The 20,271-nt window shown below is 32.4% G+C and overlaps 1 protein-coding gene across 5 annotated transcripts in view; it reads right to left on the bottom strand.

Annotated features, from left to right (window-relative positions):
• The window catches only part of LOC127707459 (uncharacterized), a 30,690-nt gene extending 19,348 nt beyond the window's left edge, over positions 1-11,342 (bottom strand). For all 5 annotated transcript variants that reach the window (XR_007984882.1, XR_007984883.1, XR_007984881.1 and 2 more), the window contains exons 1-3: positions 11,297-11,342; positions 3,289-3,384; positions 659-732 (exon numbers count right to left, since the gene is read on the bottom strand). Coding sequence is in view for 1 of the 5 variants with exons in the window: in XM_052211985.1 (XP_052067945.1) it covers positions 659-732; positions 3,289-3,384; positions 11,297-11,331 (205 nt within the window). In the remaining 4 variants the exon portion in view is untranslated. The remainder of the gene's footprint in view (positions 1-658; positions 733-3,288; positions 3,385-11,296) is intronic.
• Positions 11,343-20,271: the final 8,929 nt, after the last annotated feature.

The following is a 20,271-nucleotide window of genomic DNA, read 5'->3' on the forward strand; positions in this document are numbered from 1 at the left end:
TTTAATAATTATAAAGAAAAAAAATTTTTTCATCAAATGCATCAACCATGCATATATATATATGATGACCATGAAAATTTCTGCTTAAAGAGAAGGGCCTAAATGAAATTTCCTAGAGTTTCAATGACAGTATTTAAGATTTAATAAAAACCTTGCAAAGCATACCAACTGGTAATTTGAATTAAAATCATCTGAAACAGGAAGACAGCTAAGGAAGCTTTAAGGCACAGCTGTTGGTTGAAAACCTCCTCTAAAAAAACATACAAAATTTACTTCTTAAATCTAAAATAAATCAAGAGAGAAATAATAAGTGAAGGGTGTTTACGGTCACTCTTTGTAAGAGATAGTAATCCCTGAGGGTCTGGATGGGGCCCTTCATTTCTGTATTCTTTATTTTTTTTCAGGTCAATTTTCTCTATTTTTTATACTTTCTGTCTATTATTCTGTATTTTTTATATTTTAGCACCTCATTATTCTCTAATCTTTATTTTTGGTCCATTTTTCTCTATTCTTTATATTTTTTGCCCCATTATTCTCTATTCTGTAAACATCCATCCAGACCCTCATCCCTGATATTGTTCCTTCTAATATGTAGATCTACAATATTGTTCTTCAAAGTTATCTCCCTTGACTATCATGTGACCTCTAAAAATCTTACTTTCATCAGTCAGGGGATTTTCTGTTTTCTCTTTAGATTTAGTTTCCTCATCTTTTTCTTCATTTTTTAAAGTCCTGTTTTATAAATAAATATTTAACATTATATAAATAACACATAGCTGAGAGGTTGATAGACATGATAGAGCAGACTGTTACCCTGAGAAAAATGTGATTGATTGATTGGTGTTTAACGCCACTTTCAACTGACTAAACTTTGCTTTGGCTTGACCCTGCCACTGCCAGGGATCAAACCTATGACCTCTCAAATTTGTGAAGAGCACTTTACCCTTAGAACAGCATTAGTTTATTCCATTAACAGCTTATACATGTTATACGTATACCAGGGCTCACACTACTTCAGAATCATAGGGAGAAACGACTTCTCTTTTTGAATATGATGGGAAGAAGTGGAGAGACTTTAATGGAGAAGTCATTGTTTGCCTGTGGCATTATTATGTTTGGTATTTACAATGATATATCTTGTCATTTGTATCCTAAACTTACTTCAATGTACTCATTTAAGTCTATTTTGTACTGTACAAATCAGATAATGTTTTATTTAATGCCTGAGAATATTACCATTACAGTTGTCTCAGTTTATGTTCTAAATTGTCATTTATAGTTTCACCGTGAGTAACTGTTACAGCCGATTTCAATGAGTGTGTAGCTAAAGGTAATATCTTTGGTTAGCTTGCTTGCTAGCTGAATCGTGAAGTCATTGTTAGGTAAGATGTACTACCCTCCTTCCAAAGTAGCCTAGTCCTACAGACAGATAAATTGGTTATCTGTCGGACTAGTCTACTCTTAAAGGAGGGTAGTTTACCTAACCTAACAATGACTTCACGCTTCAGCTAGCAAGCAAGCTAACCAAAGATATTACATTTGCCTACACACTCCTTGAAATCGGCTGTAATTCAGAAATTATTGCGAGGTTTTTTATTAATGTGAATAATGTGACTGGGTGAGTATCGCAATAATAAGAACTTGCATTTTGATAAACTGAAACAAAGATCAGTTTGCAGATTTTTTTGAAATGGCAATAATTACCGTAAACTAGCATTTTTGTCCATTCTTCAAAAATCCCAATAATAAATGCACACAATAATTTCTGAATTTACAGTATATGTTTCTACTTGCCATGCTTGTCAGGCTCTACCATCATTTAATATCTATCTAGATTTGTTGCAGATTTAAAGAAATCAAAATTATAAAGAAAAAGAAACAATAATTTATCAATTAAAATTATTCTATTTTATGATAATGTTTGATATTCATCATGTTCATTGCTTCTCAGTTAAGATTGATAAATTTAAGCAACTTAAAAACAATAAATTGGAACATTGCATTAATTAGTATTAACATATATACTTGTAACTAAGGGATTCTAACAAAATGTCTTGTAACTAAGGGAATCTAACAAAATGTCTTGTAACTAAGGGAATCTAACAAAATGTCTTGTAACTAAGGGAATCTAACAAAATGTCTTGTAACTAAAGGAATCTAACAAAATGTCTTGTAACTAAGGGAATCTAACAAAATGTCTTGTAACTAAAGGAATCTAACAAAATGTCTTGTAACTAAAGGAATCTAACAAAATGTCTTGTAACTAAAGGAATCTAACAAAATGTCTTGTAACTAAAGGAATCTAACAAAATGTCTTGAAACTATATATATATAAGGGATTCTAACAAAATTTCTTGTAACTAAGGGAATCTAACAAAATGTCTATCTATTGATTTGAACGTGTATTTTTCTATTTTGGGATTATTATTCTACTGTCAACTGAGCCATTCCTGTGTCTGTAGTTATTGTTGTAGAATACATATTTTTTTTATTTTTGTCATTGTTGGTCATCCTCATTTTAGCATTAATATTGGTGGTGAATGAGAAAAATTTACAAATAAATCCTCTTTGACCAGTGGAAAGGAATATGACTTTTTTGGACTGTTAGTCAATGAGGATATCATCATCTCAGTAAACTGTACTGACATGATTAATAAACAAACTTTTTTTCAATTTTCTGTCGATAAATTAAGAAATTATTAGAAAAAAAGCAAAGTTGACCTTAAATGAACTTATAGCCGACCATACATGCCATACGGTATTGGTTTTTCTCATTGTTGAAGGCCATGCGGTTGCCTATAATTGCTTACATCCACTTCATTTGAACTTTGGTGGATAGTTGTCTCATTGGCAATCGTACCACATCTCCTTATTTTTATATTGGTTATTGTTTAGGTCCATTTGAGTCATATAGCTCTTCATGCGCTTAGGTTTTGTACATCCTTGGCTTAGCTCTTCATGCATTTAGGTTTTGTACATCCTTCACTAAGCTCTTCATGCGCTTAGGTTTTGTACATCCTTGGCTTAGCTCTTCATGCGCTTAGGTTTTGTACATCCTTGGCTTAGCTCTTCATGCGTTTAGGTTTTGTACATCCTTGGCTTAGCTCTTCATGCGTTTAGGTTTTGTACATCCTTGGATAAGCTCTTCATGCGTTTAGGTTTTGTACATCCTTGGCTTAGCTCTTCATGCGTTTAGGTTTTGTACATCCTCTTGGCTTTCAAAATTTTGGATTTGAGCGCTTCTTCTGTTGATTTATAACATGTATAAAATGTAAATAATGTACTCACCATGGTTTAAACAGATCATGGTAACCTTTACAAGTTGTCTTAGCAAGTATCTTTTTCTTTTCAACATCATTCAATAATCTTAGCAGTATTTGTAAACTGTAAAATAATATAACAAATTTTAGAATGAAAGTGATGAAAAATGCAGACAACTCTTGTGATGCATCTAGCTGTATATCATGTATATGTTTCTAATAGAATTGATTTCATACGAAAAAATGTAAGTTGCTAACATATATAAGGGGGTGGACAGAGGGTCCCTGATTTCCACTTCCCTACCTCCAAACTTCCACTCTTGCCTACTCCCAATTTTCTCCCCTACTCTCAGACAGAAGTTGTTAAAAAAATGTGAAGAAATAAAACATAAACTGTTAACACAGAGATACAATGTATGTCTCTCCTTTTTGTCATGTTTGTAATTTTGATAATGCAAATGTTGAAATTAAAGTAGCAATACTTTAACATGTAAGCTATGCAAATATTCAAAGTCAATGAACCATGACTGAAGGTACATGGCTAAACAATCCTTATGGAAATGAGATGTGCAAATGCTAATACAACTGCATACCAAATACCATTGACTTATCATAAGTTGTTCCCTTTAAACAAACCTAACCACAAACATTAAATTGTAAACTATGTAAAAGTTTCAGTCAATGAACCATGATGAGTGGGTGGGGATATATAATCTCCATGGAAACGAGACTTGCAAATGTAGATAAATTCTGGTGTAACACAGTGTCACACTGTGAAACACAGATTTCTCTCCCAAATACTCCCAGTAATTTCTCCCTTCTGGGAGCATTTTATGACCTGTTGATTGCAGGTATGGTCAGATCATATGTTTTCGTACTATGCATGCTTTTTCAATGGAAATTGTGATGTCACAATGCATTCTTAATAGCACGAAAACCCATGAGACCGGGATAAAAGTAATAAAAATCAAACAAAGCATGACTGTATGGTCTGACAATGACATGTAATCATGGTAATTACAGGTCAACTTTTCCTATTTCAATTATTTCCTATTATTAAAGTTTTATTTCTGAAACATATAAAAAGGTAATGAAATGATTTTTAAAAATTTTATACAAATATGTATTTTAATAATATTTGTTTTTGTTTAACTTGTTTATCTTGTTGGATTGGCAACTTGATATTTATAATAAGTTGTATTTATAATAAGTTGTATTTATAGTCAGTTTAAAAAATAATAGTAATGATAAAAACAAATAAAATAAAATTATAAATATATATATCTTCCCTTAAATTTTATTATTTTAATTTAGAAGAAGATTGAACTTTTTAATTCAGTTAAACATACGTGTCTTAATTTCTAATAATTATACTCCACTTACATGTGATATTTTGCTTTGTTTCTATCTAAATTTAATGTATATAAAATGAATATTATGCAGATTTAATTATGTTTTTTAGGTCAATGTAGGTATGAAAACCAAAACTGTATATAATTTTAATAAATAAAGTTGTTCAGGATTCTATAATTAAATCAGAGACATATATAATTATATGTCTCTGATTAAATTTAACAAATCTCACACTTTTCTTCATTATTGTGACTGTCATTTAATGACGTGAAACACAAGACATGTTTATTGTAATCAACAACTACTGGCACACTTCAAAGGTAATTATGTCAATAATAAAATGCTTCGCTGGGGCGCAGCTTGATACGACCGCAGAGGTCGAACCCTGAACAGTTGGGGCAAGTATGGACACAACATTCAAGCTTGATACAGCTCTGAATTTGGATTGTTATTAAATATTTGACACAGCATAGGTTTCTGACACAGAAAGAATGTGGTCTAAGAACTTGAATTTTTTTAATTTACCTATTATGGTCCAATGTCCAAAATCAAAATACATGGTTAGATTCAGCATATCAAAGAACCCCATATATTCAATTTTTGTTCAAATCAAACAAAGTTTAATTTTGGACCCCAACTTGGACAAACTTGAAAACTGGGCCCATAATCAAAAATCTAAACACATGTTTAGATTCAGCATATCAAAGAACCCCAAGAATTCAATTTTTGCTAAAATCAAACTAAGTTTAATTTTGGACCCTTTGGACCTTAATGTAGACCAATTTAAAAAACGGGACTTAAAATTAAAAATCTAAATACACGGTTAGATTTGGAATATCAAAGAACCCCAATAATTCAATTTTTGATGAAATCAAACAAAGTTTAATTTTGGACCCTTTTGACCTCAATATGAACCAATTTGATAGTGGGGCCCACAAATAAAAAATCTAAATTCATGGTTAGATTGAGCATATCAAAGAACCCCATATATTCAATTTTTGTTGAAATCAAACAAAGTTTAAATACTGGACCCTATCTTGGACCAACTTGAAAACTGGGCCAAAAATCTAAACACATGTTTAGATTCAGCATATCAAAGAACCCCAAGAATTCAATTTTTGCTAAAATCAAACTAAGTTTAATTTTGGACCCTTTGGACCTCAATGAAGACCAATTTAAAAAACGGGACCCAAATTAAAAATCTAAAAACACGGTTAGATTTGGCATATCAAAGAACCCCAATAATTCAATTTTCGATGAAATCAAACAAAGTTTAATTTTGGACCCTTTTGACCTCAATATGAACCAATTTGATAGCGGGGCCTACAAATATAAAATCTAAATACATGGTTAGATTCAGCATATCAAAGAACCTCATATATTCAATTTTTGTTGAAATCAAACAAAGTTTAATTTTGGACCCCAATTTGGACCAACTTGAAAACTGGGCCCATAATCAAAAATCTAAATACATGTTTAGATTGAGCATATCAAAGAACCCCATATATTCAATTTTTGTTGAAATCAAACAAAGTTTAAATACTGGACCCTATCTTGGACCAACTTGAAAACTGGGCCCATAATCAAAAATCTAAACACATGTTTAGATTCAGCAAATCAAAGAACCCCAAGAATTCAATTATTGTTAAAATCAAACTAAGTTTAATTTGGACCCTTTGGACCTCAATGTAGACCAATTTAAAAAACAGGACCCAAAATTAAAAACCTAAATACACGGTTAGATTTGGAATATCAAAGAACCCCAATAATTCAATTTTAGATGAAATCAAACAAAGTTTAATTTTGGACCCTTTTGACCTCAATATGAACCAATTAGATGACGGGGTCCACAAATAAAAAATCTAAATACATGGTTAGATTCAGCATATCAAAGAACCCCTTATATTCAATTTTTGTTGAAATCAAACAAAGTTTCATTTTGGACCCCAATTTGGACCAACTTGAAAACTGGGCCAAAAATCAAAAATCTAAATACATGTTTAGATTCAGCATATCAAAGAATCTCATATATTCAATTTTTGCTAAAATCAAACAAAGTTTAATTTTGGACCCTTTGGACATTAATGTAGACCAATTTGAAAACTGGACCCAAAATTAAAAATCTAAATACACTGTTAGATTCGGCATAACAAATAAATAAATGTGATCAAAGATTTTACAAATCTAATGCGCCATACTGTGCAATTAAAGATTACTTCTTGAAATTTTTCAATATTTGAAATTTGAAAAAAAAATAATATTTGAAGAATAATTCTTTTTAATTTCTGAAATCTGAAATGAGAAAAAATTGGCCCCCCACAATTTCTTTTTATCCCCCCCCCCTTTTTCCCCAAAAAAAATTCTTTCCCTCAAGATATTGTCATTATCTCAATTCAAATTTCCAATGGAGTTGGCAACCATAATTACCCATTTAAATTCACCATAGTGCTAACTTAATCTATTTTATAATAGAATTAATAAAAATATAGTGTCAAATCTTTCATATGGATTTTTTTGTAAAAAAAAAAGATGAAAACATTTGCAGATATTTTTACTGGTCTTCCTTTATAAATATGCATTTCTTTAAACATAATTTAAAAGCAGTGTAAGGGAAGTAACCAAAACTTTATATTTGGATTACCTCCCTTACACTGTTTTAGATTATCTTTATTGTTCATTAACCATTACTTTATACATAATTTAAAAGCAGTGTAAGGGAGATAATTTCAATGATGTATTTGATTTATCTCCCTTACACTGCTTTAAATTATGTTTTGTACTAAAGTATTTGTCCATTAACCAGGACAACCTTGTTTTTCCCCCTTTTTTGCCCCTAATTCCTAAACGGTTTGAGCCATATCCCCCAAAAGAAAATCCTAACCATCCCTTTGTGGTATAGAAACTTGTAGTATAATTTCAGAGAGATCCATACACCGTTCCACAGTTATTGTCTGGAAACTAGAAAATGCTCATTTTTGGCCCCTTTTTGGCCCCTAATTCCTTAACTGTTGGTACCATAACCCCCAAAATCAATCCCAACCTTCCTTTTGTGGTATTTAACCTTATGGTCAAATTTCAAAAAGATCCATTCAATTAAACTAAAGTTAGAGTGCGAAAACCAATATGTATTCGGACGACGACGCTGGACGACGACGACGACGCCGGACGACGACGACGACGACGCCAACGTCATACCAATATACGACCACAAAATTTTTTGGCGGTCGTATAAAAATCATGGTGTGGGGAGAAACGACACCAAGGTGATAAACAATGAAGGGATTAAATGGAGGAATTACTCCAAGTTTCTCCCAATTCCCTCCCAAGATTTTGAGAGTTTTGCTGGAGTTTTTCATTGTGACACCAAGTTTTTACACAGTGTTTGGAGTATGAGAACCGGTATTCTCTGTGTGTACTGTACATGTACCTATATCATTGTATGTCTTGCTTTTCGACTTCGTCAAGGCGAGACAAAAAACATAAATTATTGCATTTTAACAGAGGTGTTGTTAAGTATGGGTGCAATCTATATATACCCCTCAATACAGAATCTTGGATCATTTGGAGGTCAGTTCAAACTCATTTTTCTATGATAAATGACAATTCAGTATGGATTAAATTAAATTTATGGAACTTAACAGTAATTAACAGTACATCTATAAAATATAAACTGTTCAAAAGGAGATATGTATTGCCTTGTTGTAATTTTGAAAGTATATATACAATGCAAATATTGAATCTAGATGGCAATACGTGTATTTAAACATGTAAACTATGCAAAACATTCAGACAATGAACCATGACTTAAGGACCAAATAACCTCCATGGAAAGAAGAAATGCCAATGTTTATAAAACTGCATATCAAATATCATTGACTTATCATAAGTGGTTCCCTTTTCCCTAACCAAAACTCAAACTTTAACTTATAAACAAGGTAAAAGTTTCAACGTCAATGAACCATGATGAAGGAGTGGGGCCATATAACCTCCATGGAAAGGAGACTTGCAAATGCTTAAACAACTGCAAACCATATACATTCATATATCATTGACTTAACATTAGTGGTTCCTCTTAAACTGAGGACAATATAAAAGATAGGTTTGTTTCCCCACATCCCGAAATAAGGCTGCCAACTCAAAAGAATGTTTGTCCTTTTTATTTTTTTTTTTTTCGTCTGACCAAACTCTGATTTCCAGAAATAGCAATCCGGATTCAACTTCTGTCTGAATGCGTATTTGCGACCAATCGGAACTACTCTGACTAAAGGTGGACACAGAGAATGAATGGCATCAGCACAAACGAAGTAGTACCCTGAGTGAAGTAGCCAATTTTTCACCCATTATGGTCTATGTGTCTAACAAAAAAAAAAGCACCTTACCTATCTACATGACCTACCAAAACATTTTCAAAAAAATAAAAAAAAAAAAAAAACATGGTGTACCTACATGTACCTACCCACCAGCAAAAATCTGGGTAGGGGTGTGGGGAAACAAAGATTCTTTTAATTGCGGACTGATCTAATTACAAACTACAGTTCCACTTGATGAATGGTGGCCATAAAAAATAATGTTCACCATGGTCATGATGGTGGTCCGATATGACCATCTTTATACCACCAATTGCTTGATTAATACACAGGAAATAATCTCCATGGAAATGAGATACATGTGCAAATGCTAATGCATTTACATGTACATACCAAATATCATTAATCTTTTGATACTAAGTGGTTCCTCTTAAACTGACCTAATCACAAACTAATACATGTAAAGTAAGCACAAATTTGAGTCAATAGACCATGACTAAGGGGTGGGGCCATCTCAATGGCATGAGATCTGCCAATGCTTATACAATTGAATACCAAATATCATTGACCTACATTGTACCACTAGTGGTTCCCCATAAACTGACCTAATCACAAACTTATACATTGTTGACACCGCGACGACAGAAACAGCATACCTAATCCTCGCTTTTTGACTCTGTCGAGGCGAGACCATAAGCAGAATGGAAATTTTCGTCGGATTCTTAAAATAAACACAAATTTATGAAAAAACTGTCAAAATAGGTGCAGTAAGAAATTCAATTAAACAAAAAACAATATACCCATGAACTCAAAATCGTAAACTTTTTTTCCCCATCTTATTTCTAACAGTGGAGCTAGCGCATTACCCTGTTGACGGACGCTGCCATGGTGTAAGTCATACGATTACCTGCAAATTTGTATAACTGATTACCAAAAAGAATAATGAGGAACAACATTTTGAATATCTTCTGTTTCTGTTTGTAATAAAATGAGTCTAGAGCTGCTTATTCAGGTTAAGAAACTCACCTTAGATCAATCAGGTAGATTTGTGTATCTGTACAAAAATCAGTATAAAGCCGACTTTGTACATGTTGTATATTCATTGTTTTTAGGAGTATAAATTATTGAGATTTTAATCAAACTATCATTTAAAAAGAAGAAAAAAAAAAAAGCTACCGGAAAATCAATAAACTAATGAACTCAAAATCGTTTACATTTTTTTCTAACAGTTATAGTTGTATGTCCCAATTTTTCTTTTTTCCAAGATATTCATTTGTTACACTCATGTATTTTATCTCAAATTTATTCTGTATTGTTCAAATCATAATACAATAGGCCTGACCTATATATTGTTGCACATGCGCAAAAGCCATTGTCCAAGACAAAGGTCACAAGCATCTCTACTTATTTTACGGAATCGGGTCACAATACGAAACATGGACAGATTGATCATGTTTCTGAAGCTATTCATCAATTAGGTGTATCAGACTGTTTGCAAATAAGTAAGATTATTTACATTCACAGTGGAATTTATTTGCTCCAAGGTGAGAATATTTTTCTTCGTTTGGAGTTAGGGTAACGAACATGATGAACTTCCAATCATCGTGGATACACTTGCGCATTGCCCTATTCCTGTTCTGTTGACAGCCACTGCCATATTGTTGATAGTATATATATTACCAAAAAAAATGACATCAATACCATGTTCGGACTGTCAGGAGACTTTGAGTAAAATATATATTTATCAGTCTAGTAAAATAAAGAAAGAAGCACAGTAACAATTTCATTTTAATTATTTTTTGATATGAAAAAAAAAAAACATTACCTGATGATAGCGTTTTTTGTTTACATTGAAAATGACGTCACAACAAAATTCCATATCAACAGGACCAATGGCGGAAACGTTTCCGTATTTTGTTTCTTTTTTTAACAGATTCTGGAGTTAAAATATGCTTGAATTAAAAAAACTAATGTATACAGACTTCGTCACCTTTCACAGTTAACACCTGCCTCATATTACTACTGGAGCAGGATATGTTTACTTTTCAAGAGCACAAAATACCCATGGGGTGTTGGTTTAGTTGGTGTTACTCAATATTCAGTTTTCCGTGCAGTATTTAGTGAACAGTTGTTTGTCTTCTGGTCGTTGTTTTGACCCTGGAGTTTTCTGTTTTCTCAAGGATTTGTATAGAGTACAAATCCTGGTGTTTTCTATAACTTTTGGGTTACATCGTCCATTGGTATATTCTGCCGCCGATGAAGATTGAAAGTTTCGGTCTCCATCAGAAATATTATTTAAATCACAGTTTTAACAGCATGGATTTCATCAGTATAATGACAACGTATTTTTAACAGAGAAAATATTATTACAACTACCTGTCAAAAGTATTATTTTTCATGGAGGCTGCCATGACAGTTTGACAACGAGGCCGCAAGGAAATAAATAAATACCTATAATAGATACAAATTTCTATGTATTATAACGTCCGTAAATAATGATAAAGAAAATAAAATATCTAACGTTAAAAGCGGAGCAACAAAACCCCACAAGAGCAATTTTAATAAAAACAAAAAAAGAATAAGAGACAGCACATAGTTCATATCAAGGCAACTATCATGTCCAACTTTAATGGTAGAAATTTATAAGGAGGCAACTGCGAACGACATATTGTCTGCATGTACCACGTTATTTTATTTTTTTTATAATCGGTTTGTGAAATTGCCAGTAAGGATTTCAGGATTTCTTTATTACTCATCAAATGTTTGAAGTTGCTACAAACATTTTATCTTATTAAAAAACGCACAATTAAACTAATATGCAACACCATATTGAACATTTTAAAAATAAATCGAAGAAAAAAAAAAGCATTTCAGTCCTAACTTCTTTTCTTCGTAAATTCCTCCGCATTGGAGCACCCGTGTCACACGGTAGTAAAATCTAAACCTTATCTTTAAAATATTAAAATTAACATTAATATAAAAGAAAAGGTGGTAAGGGGATATATTTACAGCAGGCCATTATTTATGTTAAAAAAAACAATAAATAAGTAAAATTGGTACTCCAGAAATTACAGTGGAAATATTTACATCAGTAGATTTAATTGCATTAATTACATGACTTTTTTTGTATATAGTAACTCGGAAAATTTAAAAGTAACTCATTTTAAAGTAACTCAAAGCCTAAAATTATTACGATTAGATGTAAAAAAAAAAATAGTAGTTTCTTCAGGTTTGTACATGATACATGTAATAGTGTCCTCAACCTGTGGTCCTAATCTTAATATAGATTAACCCTTATATGATATGTAATTCCAATAATTAAATTCAATAAAATTGAAAATAAAATTTAAAATATACAGCCATAAGAATTTGTGCCCATTGGGTGAAGATCACTTTATATAGTCTTAATCTTCTTTTGCATCAACAGTCTCTGAGTATGGAGTCCATAGCACAGATTTCTACTGAGTTTTTCTATTTGAATTCTTGTCTCTGGACTAACGTTCATTTCTTTGGCCAATGTTGTGCAGTCTATAATAATTTGAATAATTAATGTCTGGTTCCCTTTGAAAGTTTCTATAACTCCTAGGTTAAAATTGTAGTATAATATTTTCATTTTCTTGCACATAAATAAATATCGTTATTTTTATATGTCATTAAGATTGCAGTTTTGACAATGTCTTTTAGTTTTTTTTTTTTTCTGTATCTCTCCCATTTCTCCCATTTAATTTCCAAATCAAGATCCCTTTATATCAATTTGTTTCCCACTCCAATAAATATAATGAGATAAAAGATAATTAGTGGTAAAGATAGGTAGTAGTCGTCCCTGTTAGTTCAGTCGTCCCCCAATAGACATAACGTTAAAGTCGCTATTTTGTTTGGAGGAGGGAATTTTCAATTAGGGTCAAGCGGCATTCTATATGATTCTTTAATTAGTCATATATTAAGAAATAATTCTTTCATGCCATGCTCTATGCTCATTTTAACAGGAATAGGCATTATATTTGTCAATATCTTTATACCGAGCTAAAGCGAGGTGTAAAATGTTGACAAATATAATGCCTACACATGTTAAAATGAGATTATATAGATCACCGTACAGATCTCAACAATGGGCTAAAAAGCCAAACTGCGTAATAAGCTACAAAAGGCCAAAATAGATAGACAATATCTGACAAGGGTAGAAATGTTCAGAATGTTGAAAAAAAAACTACTGTCCATTTAAATGGCATCAAAACTGGCAGCTGACCCATAGGAGTTGTTGCCTTAAATACAGATTTTTACCTTTTTTTTTTCTTCATATTTCTTGAATTTGCCTTTTTATCTCTAAAACTGTAATATTTAAAGAGAAATTAAATCTTATTAATTAATTATTGCTTTTCAATGATGATTTTTATCCAGTTTTTGCAAAAACTTGGAAACTTTAAATCTTGGGTAAACTCCTTATATTTATACTGCATGGTCTCGTGGTAGCGTGTTCACCTCAAGTGCAGAAGGTTGTTTATTTTGAACCCAACGGGGTAAAACCAAAGACTTTAAAGTTGGTATTTGCTGCTTCTCCCCTAAGCACGCAGTATTATTAAGGAGTAAGAGCAAATACTGGTTTGTTCAGAGTCAGAATTATGTGTCAAGGTAAGGTGGGGTGCAATACTGAGAACAAGTGTAAGAGATAAATTAGTCCTTGTAAAAATTGTCTGGTCAGACAAATATAACTAGTATAAAAAGTCCATGGATACAGAATTTACTAGTATATTTAGTCCGATGTCAGTAATTTATGTCCCCAGACTAATTTTCCTAGTCCAAGACATCACTATTCCTAGGTAAAAATGTCCAGTTTTCAACGGCCGCTAAAAACTTTTGCGGTCGTATATTGGTATGACATTGGCGTCTTCGTCCGAAGACACATTGGTTTTCGCAAAATAACTTTAGTTTAAGTGAATGGATCTCTATGAAATTTTACCAGGTTCAATACCACAAAAGGAAGGTTGGGATTATGGTACCAACAGTTAAGGAATTAGGGGCCAAAAAGGGGCCAAAAATAAGCTTTTTTGTAACTTCCAGACAATAACTTAGGTGACACACAACGAACACAGAAGTTGCTTGGAAACACAAATCAGGAAAACGAAAAATAAGTCAGCTACTGTAGAGGAAAGAGAAACCAAACGCCAACTTTACATCTTCTTTGATTTTGGATGCACCCAAGATGATTTCCTAGAATGTTCTAAGGGCTATCAACCCGCTAGGTGTAAGAACTGTGAAACAACTAAATGCGAAGCTTATAAACACAAAGCAAATTACGTGTTGTACATAATATATGTCTAGAATGTTTAGATCAAGAAGTTACACCACATAGTGAATGCAAGATCTGCGGGAAGAATGAGCTTGTTTTTAATGGAATAAGTACTACAATCGATTTTTGCCAATGGCTTTTTTTCTAGGGAGAATAACGGAGCCACAGTTCTCTGTCATGATTTCAAAGGATACGTCTCTTTCCCTTATCTGCAATACCTAAACCAGAATGGTGTTCTTCCAAAGATCGTTCCAAGCGGAGCCAAGAAAATGGCCATTGCGGTTCCGTCATGGAACATAAGAATGATAGACTCAATCAGTTTCATTTCACATATGTCTTATTTGTCAATATAGTCGAGTTAATTTCCATTTTCCATGTATAAAGTATTGTGTTAGTCCAAATAATTATGACGTCGTCACAGTATTTATTTAAAATAGTCTTTCAATACCGTCATAGTCATGATAATTGTTTGGACTAGTATTGTGAAAATAATAATATGAATTTCAAGATTATATATTCGTTACAAAAATACGTCACTGTTTGTGATGTCCTGTGCTGTCGTTAATGGAAGATGTTCGTTGTTATTCTGCGGTTAACATGTTGTAACGACTATTATATTATTTATTTGTGCGTTTCTCTGTGCTGAGTGTTCTTGCGTTTGTTTGTGCTATATTTCTGTCACCTAGTTTTGTCATTTTAGCGATATTTTTAAACATTGCCATATATATACAGGAGGTAAGTTCAACCCACCATTTTTTTCTTAAAATGTCCTGTACTAAGTCAGGAATATGGAAGTTGTTATCAAATAGTTCGTTTCTATGTATGTTGGCGTTTGTTTTTGTTGCACTTCAGTATTTCAGTTGTTCCGTTGTTTTCCTTTTATAGTTGATGTGTTTCCCTCGGTTTTAGTTTGTAATCCGGATTTGTTTTCTCTCAATCGATTTATGACTTTTGCACAGCGGTATACTACTGTTGCCTTTATTTTACCAGTGGCACTCTCAAAATTACCTAAAATATTCGGAATAAAAAAACTTCAAAAAGGGTACTTTCTACATCTTTATCACATGAAAGAAAACCAAACAAATGTATTGAATCATCTACCAGATGTTAAGTTTTATAATGCAGATGCCATAAAATCATAGGATAGAAGAACCTTCCTTGAGTGGTATCAGGCTAACGTGAACACCTTTTTGATTGCCCTGTAGAACATTTGAAGTACTGTCGATCAGATGTAGATATTCTGAGACGATGTTGTTTAAAGTTTCGGGAATGGTTTATGTCAATGGCTGTGTCAACTTCCGATGATGCGGGTATTGGTCAGTTTGCAACCTGTGTAACGAACGCTCCCGCATGTAATAGTGTGTTTCGCTCAAAATTTTTACGTCCTGTTACTATTGGTATCATACCAGCGCAATGGTACTGGCCTGAATAGAAACAGTCTGTAAAAGCCTTACAATGAATTGAATTCGTGTCATGGTCTAAAGGATTACACATTCAGCACGATAGGAACGGTGAAAAGAATACAATTGATCAATACCGGGTAGATGGCTATTATAAAACTCATGATGGTGAGAAGATTGTTATGGAATATCACGGCTGTTTCTGGCATTGATGTTCAATATGTTACTCACAGCACACAATAACACTGTCAACAAGCTTTCAATAGCTGATCTGTATGATCAAACAATGGAGAAGAAAATACACATTGAAAAGGAAGGATATAAGCATGTTCGAGAACATGAGAACATCAAATGTTCATTGAATCCATCGAAATTGTCACCCCATTAGAGCCAATAGATGCTTTTGCAGGCAAGAGAACAGAGGCATTCACATTTTACCACGGATCTCCAATGGGTGAATCTATCAAATACTATGAAGTAACCTCGCTTTACCCATACATCAATAAAACTGACAAAGCCGTATTGGGTCACCCAAATATAGTAACAGAGAACTTTGATGATTTAACGACATATGAAGGGCTTGTCCTTCCCGTGAACTTCACATTCCGGTGTTAACCGATAAGATCAACAAGAAACTGATGGTTTCCTTGTGCAGAACATGCACTGAGTTAAAACAACAAGCCACATGTCATCACAAAAATGAGGAAAGATCTTTTATTGGAATTTGGGTTACAGATGAGTTAAAGATGGCAGTACAAAAGGGATATGCAGTGGATACTTTATATGATGTCAGGCATTTCGATTACTCGAGCAGTATGATCCAAGATCTAAATCAAGAGGAATTTTAACGGAATATATCAAAATATATCTGAAGATGAAGCAAGAAGCAAGTGGATGGCCTAGCTGGTGCATTACTGAAGAACATATACAGACATATATTCAAAACTATTATGAAAAAGAAGGCATCTTACTCGACTTTTCCAGAATCCAGGACTCCGCTCACATGCTAAACGTATGTTGAACAGCTTCGGGGGCAAATGAGGGCAACGAACAAATTTACCTCAAGTTGAATATGTGTCAAACCCATCAATATATTTTGATATGTTGACCAGTGATCAACAAATCGTTACTGAAGTCAACTTTGTTACGGAGGAAATGGTCAAATGAAATAGAAAAACAGGGAAAAATTCCTGGAAAATTCTGGACGAATAAATGTAGTATTAGCAGCTTATACTGCAGCTCAATAAAGGCAACAGTAGTATATAGCTGTTCAAAAGTCATAAATCGATTGAGAGAAAACAAATCCGGGATACAAACTAAAACCGAGGGAAACACATCAACTATAAGAGAAAAACAACGGAATAACAGAAACACTGAAGTGCAACAAAAACAAACGCCAACATACATAGAAACGAATTATTTGACCTCAAGCTAGATTAAAACTGTACTCTTAATTGGAAAAGTTAGGACCACGTGTCATGTATGCAGATACCGATTTAATTGTGTTCACTGTAAAAAACAAAAGGATGAATAGGAACCTCCACTTGGAGACTATTTAGGAGATCTTACAGATGAAGTACCGTTTAAAAGCATAACACATTTCGTTACGGGTGGTCCTAAAAAGTATGCTTACAAATTGAAAAAGCCAGATTCTCTTGGATTTCAGACTGTATGCAAAGTACGCGGAATAACACGCAACTATACAAAAGGACTTAACACCATTTTCGACACAATGCGTGAAATTGTGACAAACATTAGTGAAGATAATGTTGTAACTGTTGTGGATGAAAAAAAAATTTACCGAGACAAGCATAACTCTCGCATTTTAACAAATAAAGAAAGAAAGGACTATAAGATTGTGTTTGACAAACGAGTTATAGTCGATACTTGCAATACAAAGCCTTATGGATATTAGATCGTCAGTGTATGTAAAATTTACCAACTTTATGCATTCATAGTTTTGTAACTTATGTATATATATATCTATATAATAAAATCTACAAATTGAATGTATCTGATAGACTTTTTTATATTTTGATAAATCAAATATTATCTTTCAAGATACAAAACACTCCAATCATTAACAGTTGTTTGAAACACTATTCTATTAGATCATCGGATCTCTGTTCTAAAGGTCATATCGTTTTAAAGCTTCTAAATCTTTCAATCTTCACGTATACTATTTTGAAATTCCTTATGCCAAACAAACAATCACTTGCTTATGATATTGACCTATAAATAAAAAACTTTTCCTGATTGAAATAATAATTTTGATGCAGATTGACTAATTTAAAAAAGACAAAATTATAATGGCCACTTGACTCCTATCAAAAATTCCCTCCTACAAACAAAATGGCGGCTTTAACGTTATGCCTATGGGAGTAAAAACGACTGAACTAACAGGGATGACTTCTATAGGTTGTAAACATCGTCAACTAGTTATAAAAATTAACCTGCGTATAGGTGGATTTAATATATTATGAATTATGGCCAATCAAGTAACATCCTGCCATAAACATGACAATTGGATATGCTGACCCGAAATGACAAGATATTTATTGATACGATAAACAAATTGTTAATAATATACAAACGAGCACATAAAGGTATAATTGAAAATTTAACAATGTATTTTATCGGAGATATATGCAATAAATTTTGCCAGAAGCCTTTAGGCTTTAGGAAATGATCGAACTCTTAGTTATTTAGAATAGAACAGACTGCATTAACAATTTTTCAAGTTACAAATGGAGAAAACAACAAAAATAAGTACATGAACTTAATTTTTTATTACAAAACAATCATTTACAAATAATTTGAATAAGAATTTACGAAATGTAATCAAAACAATAAGTGCTGAAAATAAATTATACATCTTTCAAATAAAGTTATATTTTTTTCTTTACTGTAAGCTAAACATTTTCAAAACATTTACTCGCTCTCGTATTTATTTTACTTAAATTGAAATCACATAGATTAAATTGAAAAAAAGTATCTGAGTCGTAATGTACCATACAACATGTACAAATCATTAAAAAAAACAAAGATTGTTTTTTTTCAAAATGATTAAAAAAAGTCAACAGGGAAATTAATTTTGACGCGGCTAAATCTTATCCTTACCCAGAATTAAAAGCATCAATCGAAATAGAATTTTGTGTAAAGTGTTAGCAGATATGTACAGTTTCAATTTTGAAAGCAATGTAGGAAGCGATAACCCTAATCCATATTATTTTAAATTAAACACACCAATAGAAAGTGAATTTTATGTAGAATACACACAGATATTCACATTTTAATTAAATTAAGCATCTAATATTTATAATATTTCAGTTTTTCAATGCAGTTAAATCACCCTCCTACACATAAAATATTTGTATGGAGAATATATATTTTGTTTTCATTCATTTGTATACCAGTTGACCGTTTCTGTCTTCTCTTTGTAAATATTTTACCATGGGAGCGGCCAGTGCATATGTCATACGTGACAGGCTTTTCTTTCTTGTTTATTAAATATCACTTGATAACATTGGGTTAGACCATTTGATTCTCGGAGTTGGGAGAGTTTCAAAAAATGAATAACTTGGCCTTGTAAAAGCAGAAAATAATTATCTTCGAATAAGTCAGAATGAAAAAGTAATATACTGTAACACAAAATGCAAGAAACAAATGTGTACAAAGGTCGAGGAAACCAAACAATCAAGCGTATCAACAGATGAAATAAAAATCAGCAAAATTCTCCTCCCCAGAATTACAGATGGCCGTCCCCTTAGCTGCACACCTTGCTAGCTGATCCCATAATGATATGGTGTTTTAAATTGTTTTATGTAATAGCTTTAGTTTTCTGGATTAAGGATAAATACCTGTACTTTATGTTCGGTAGTGGAACTTATGAGAACATATGTAAGTGTAATACACGACTAAGCAAGTTGCACCGACAACAGGAAACATTCTATACTCGATTTTAAAAACGGATTTGATACGGGACCTCACAAACTTCTTAAATGTAAAATCAATAGTTATGGAATAAAACAAACAACGCAGAGAATCGAATGCATCCGCGATATTTCAAGAGTAACATCTGTTGTATGAGAAGTTCCACATGGTATCAAGCATTGTCAAGTTTGATTAAGGAAGTTCGCTTGTCATGTTTTGGGATTTTTGTCAGATTTTCGAAATCCTCTGGTTTTATCCATTTGAATGCCTTTAAAAATTTGCCCATTGACCCCAATTTTCTTTTTATAAACCTTTAACATGTATAATGATAAGCCAACTGTAAAAGTCTTTTAATATTTTAATTATTTTTTAATAGTTTTTGAGAACTTAAACTTGTCAATGATAAATGTATGAAAAGTCTAGAGAGAATATTTTTCCGCCAAAATTTTAATGGCTAATATCTCGAAACCAACATGAACAAGCACATTGACCTATATATATTTTTTTTCTTTTGATTTCTTTATTAACCCCTATCAATATAAACTAGTGTTTTAAAAAGTTAATTATTTTGAAACTGACAAGCGAACTCCCTTAGTTCTGGCAGACACCAACTTCAAAACTCCAATTAATCAAACATCTTAGAGAATACAATGAGTAACCAACACTGGGGTTGGTATTGGGAAATTGATGATGTGGTATCTACGATTGCCAATGAGACAAATTTCCACCAG

The sequence above is a fragment of the Mytilus californianus genome, unplaced genomic scaffold (assembly GCF_021869535.1).
Source record: "Mytilus californianus isolate M0D057914Y unplaced genomic scaffold, xbMytCali1.0.p SCAF_7, whole genome shotgun sequence".
Classification (NCBI taxonomy): domain Eukaryota; kingdom Metazoa; phylum Mollusca; class Bivalvia; order Mytilida; family Mytilidae; genus Mytilus; species Mytilus californianus.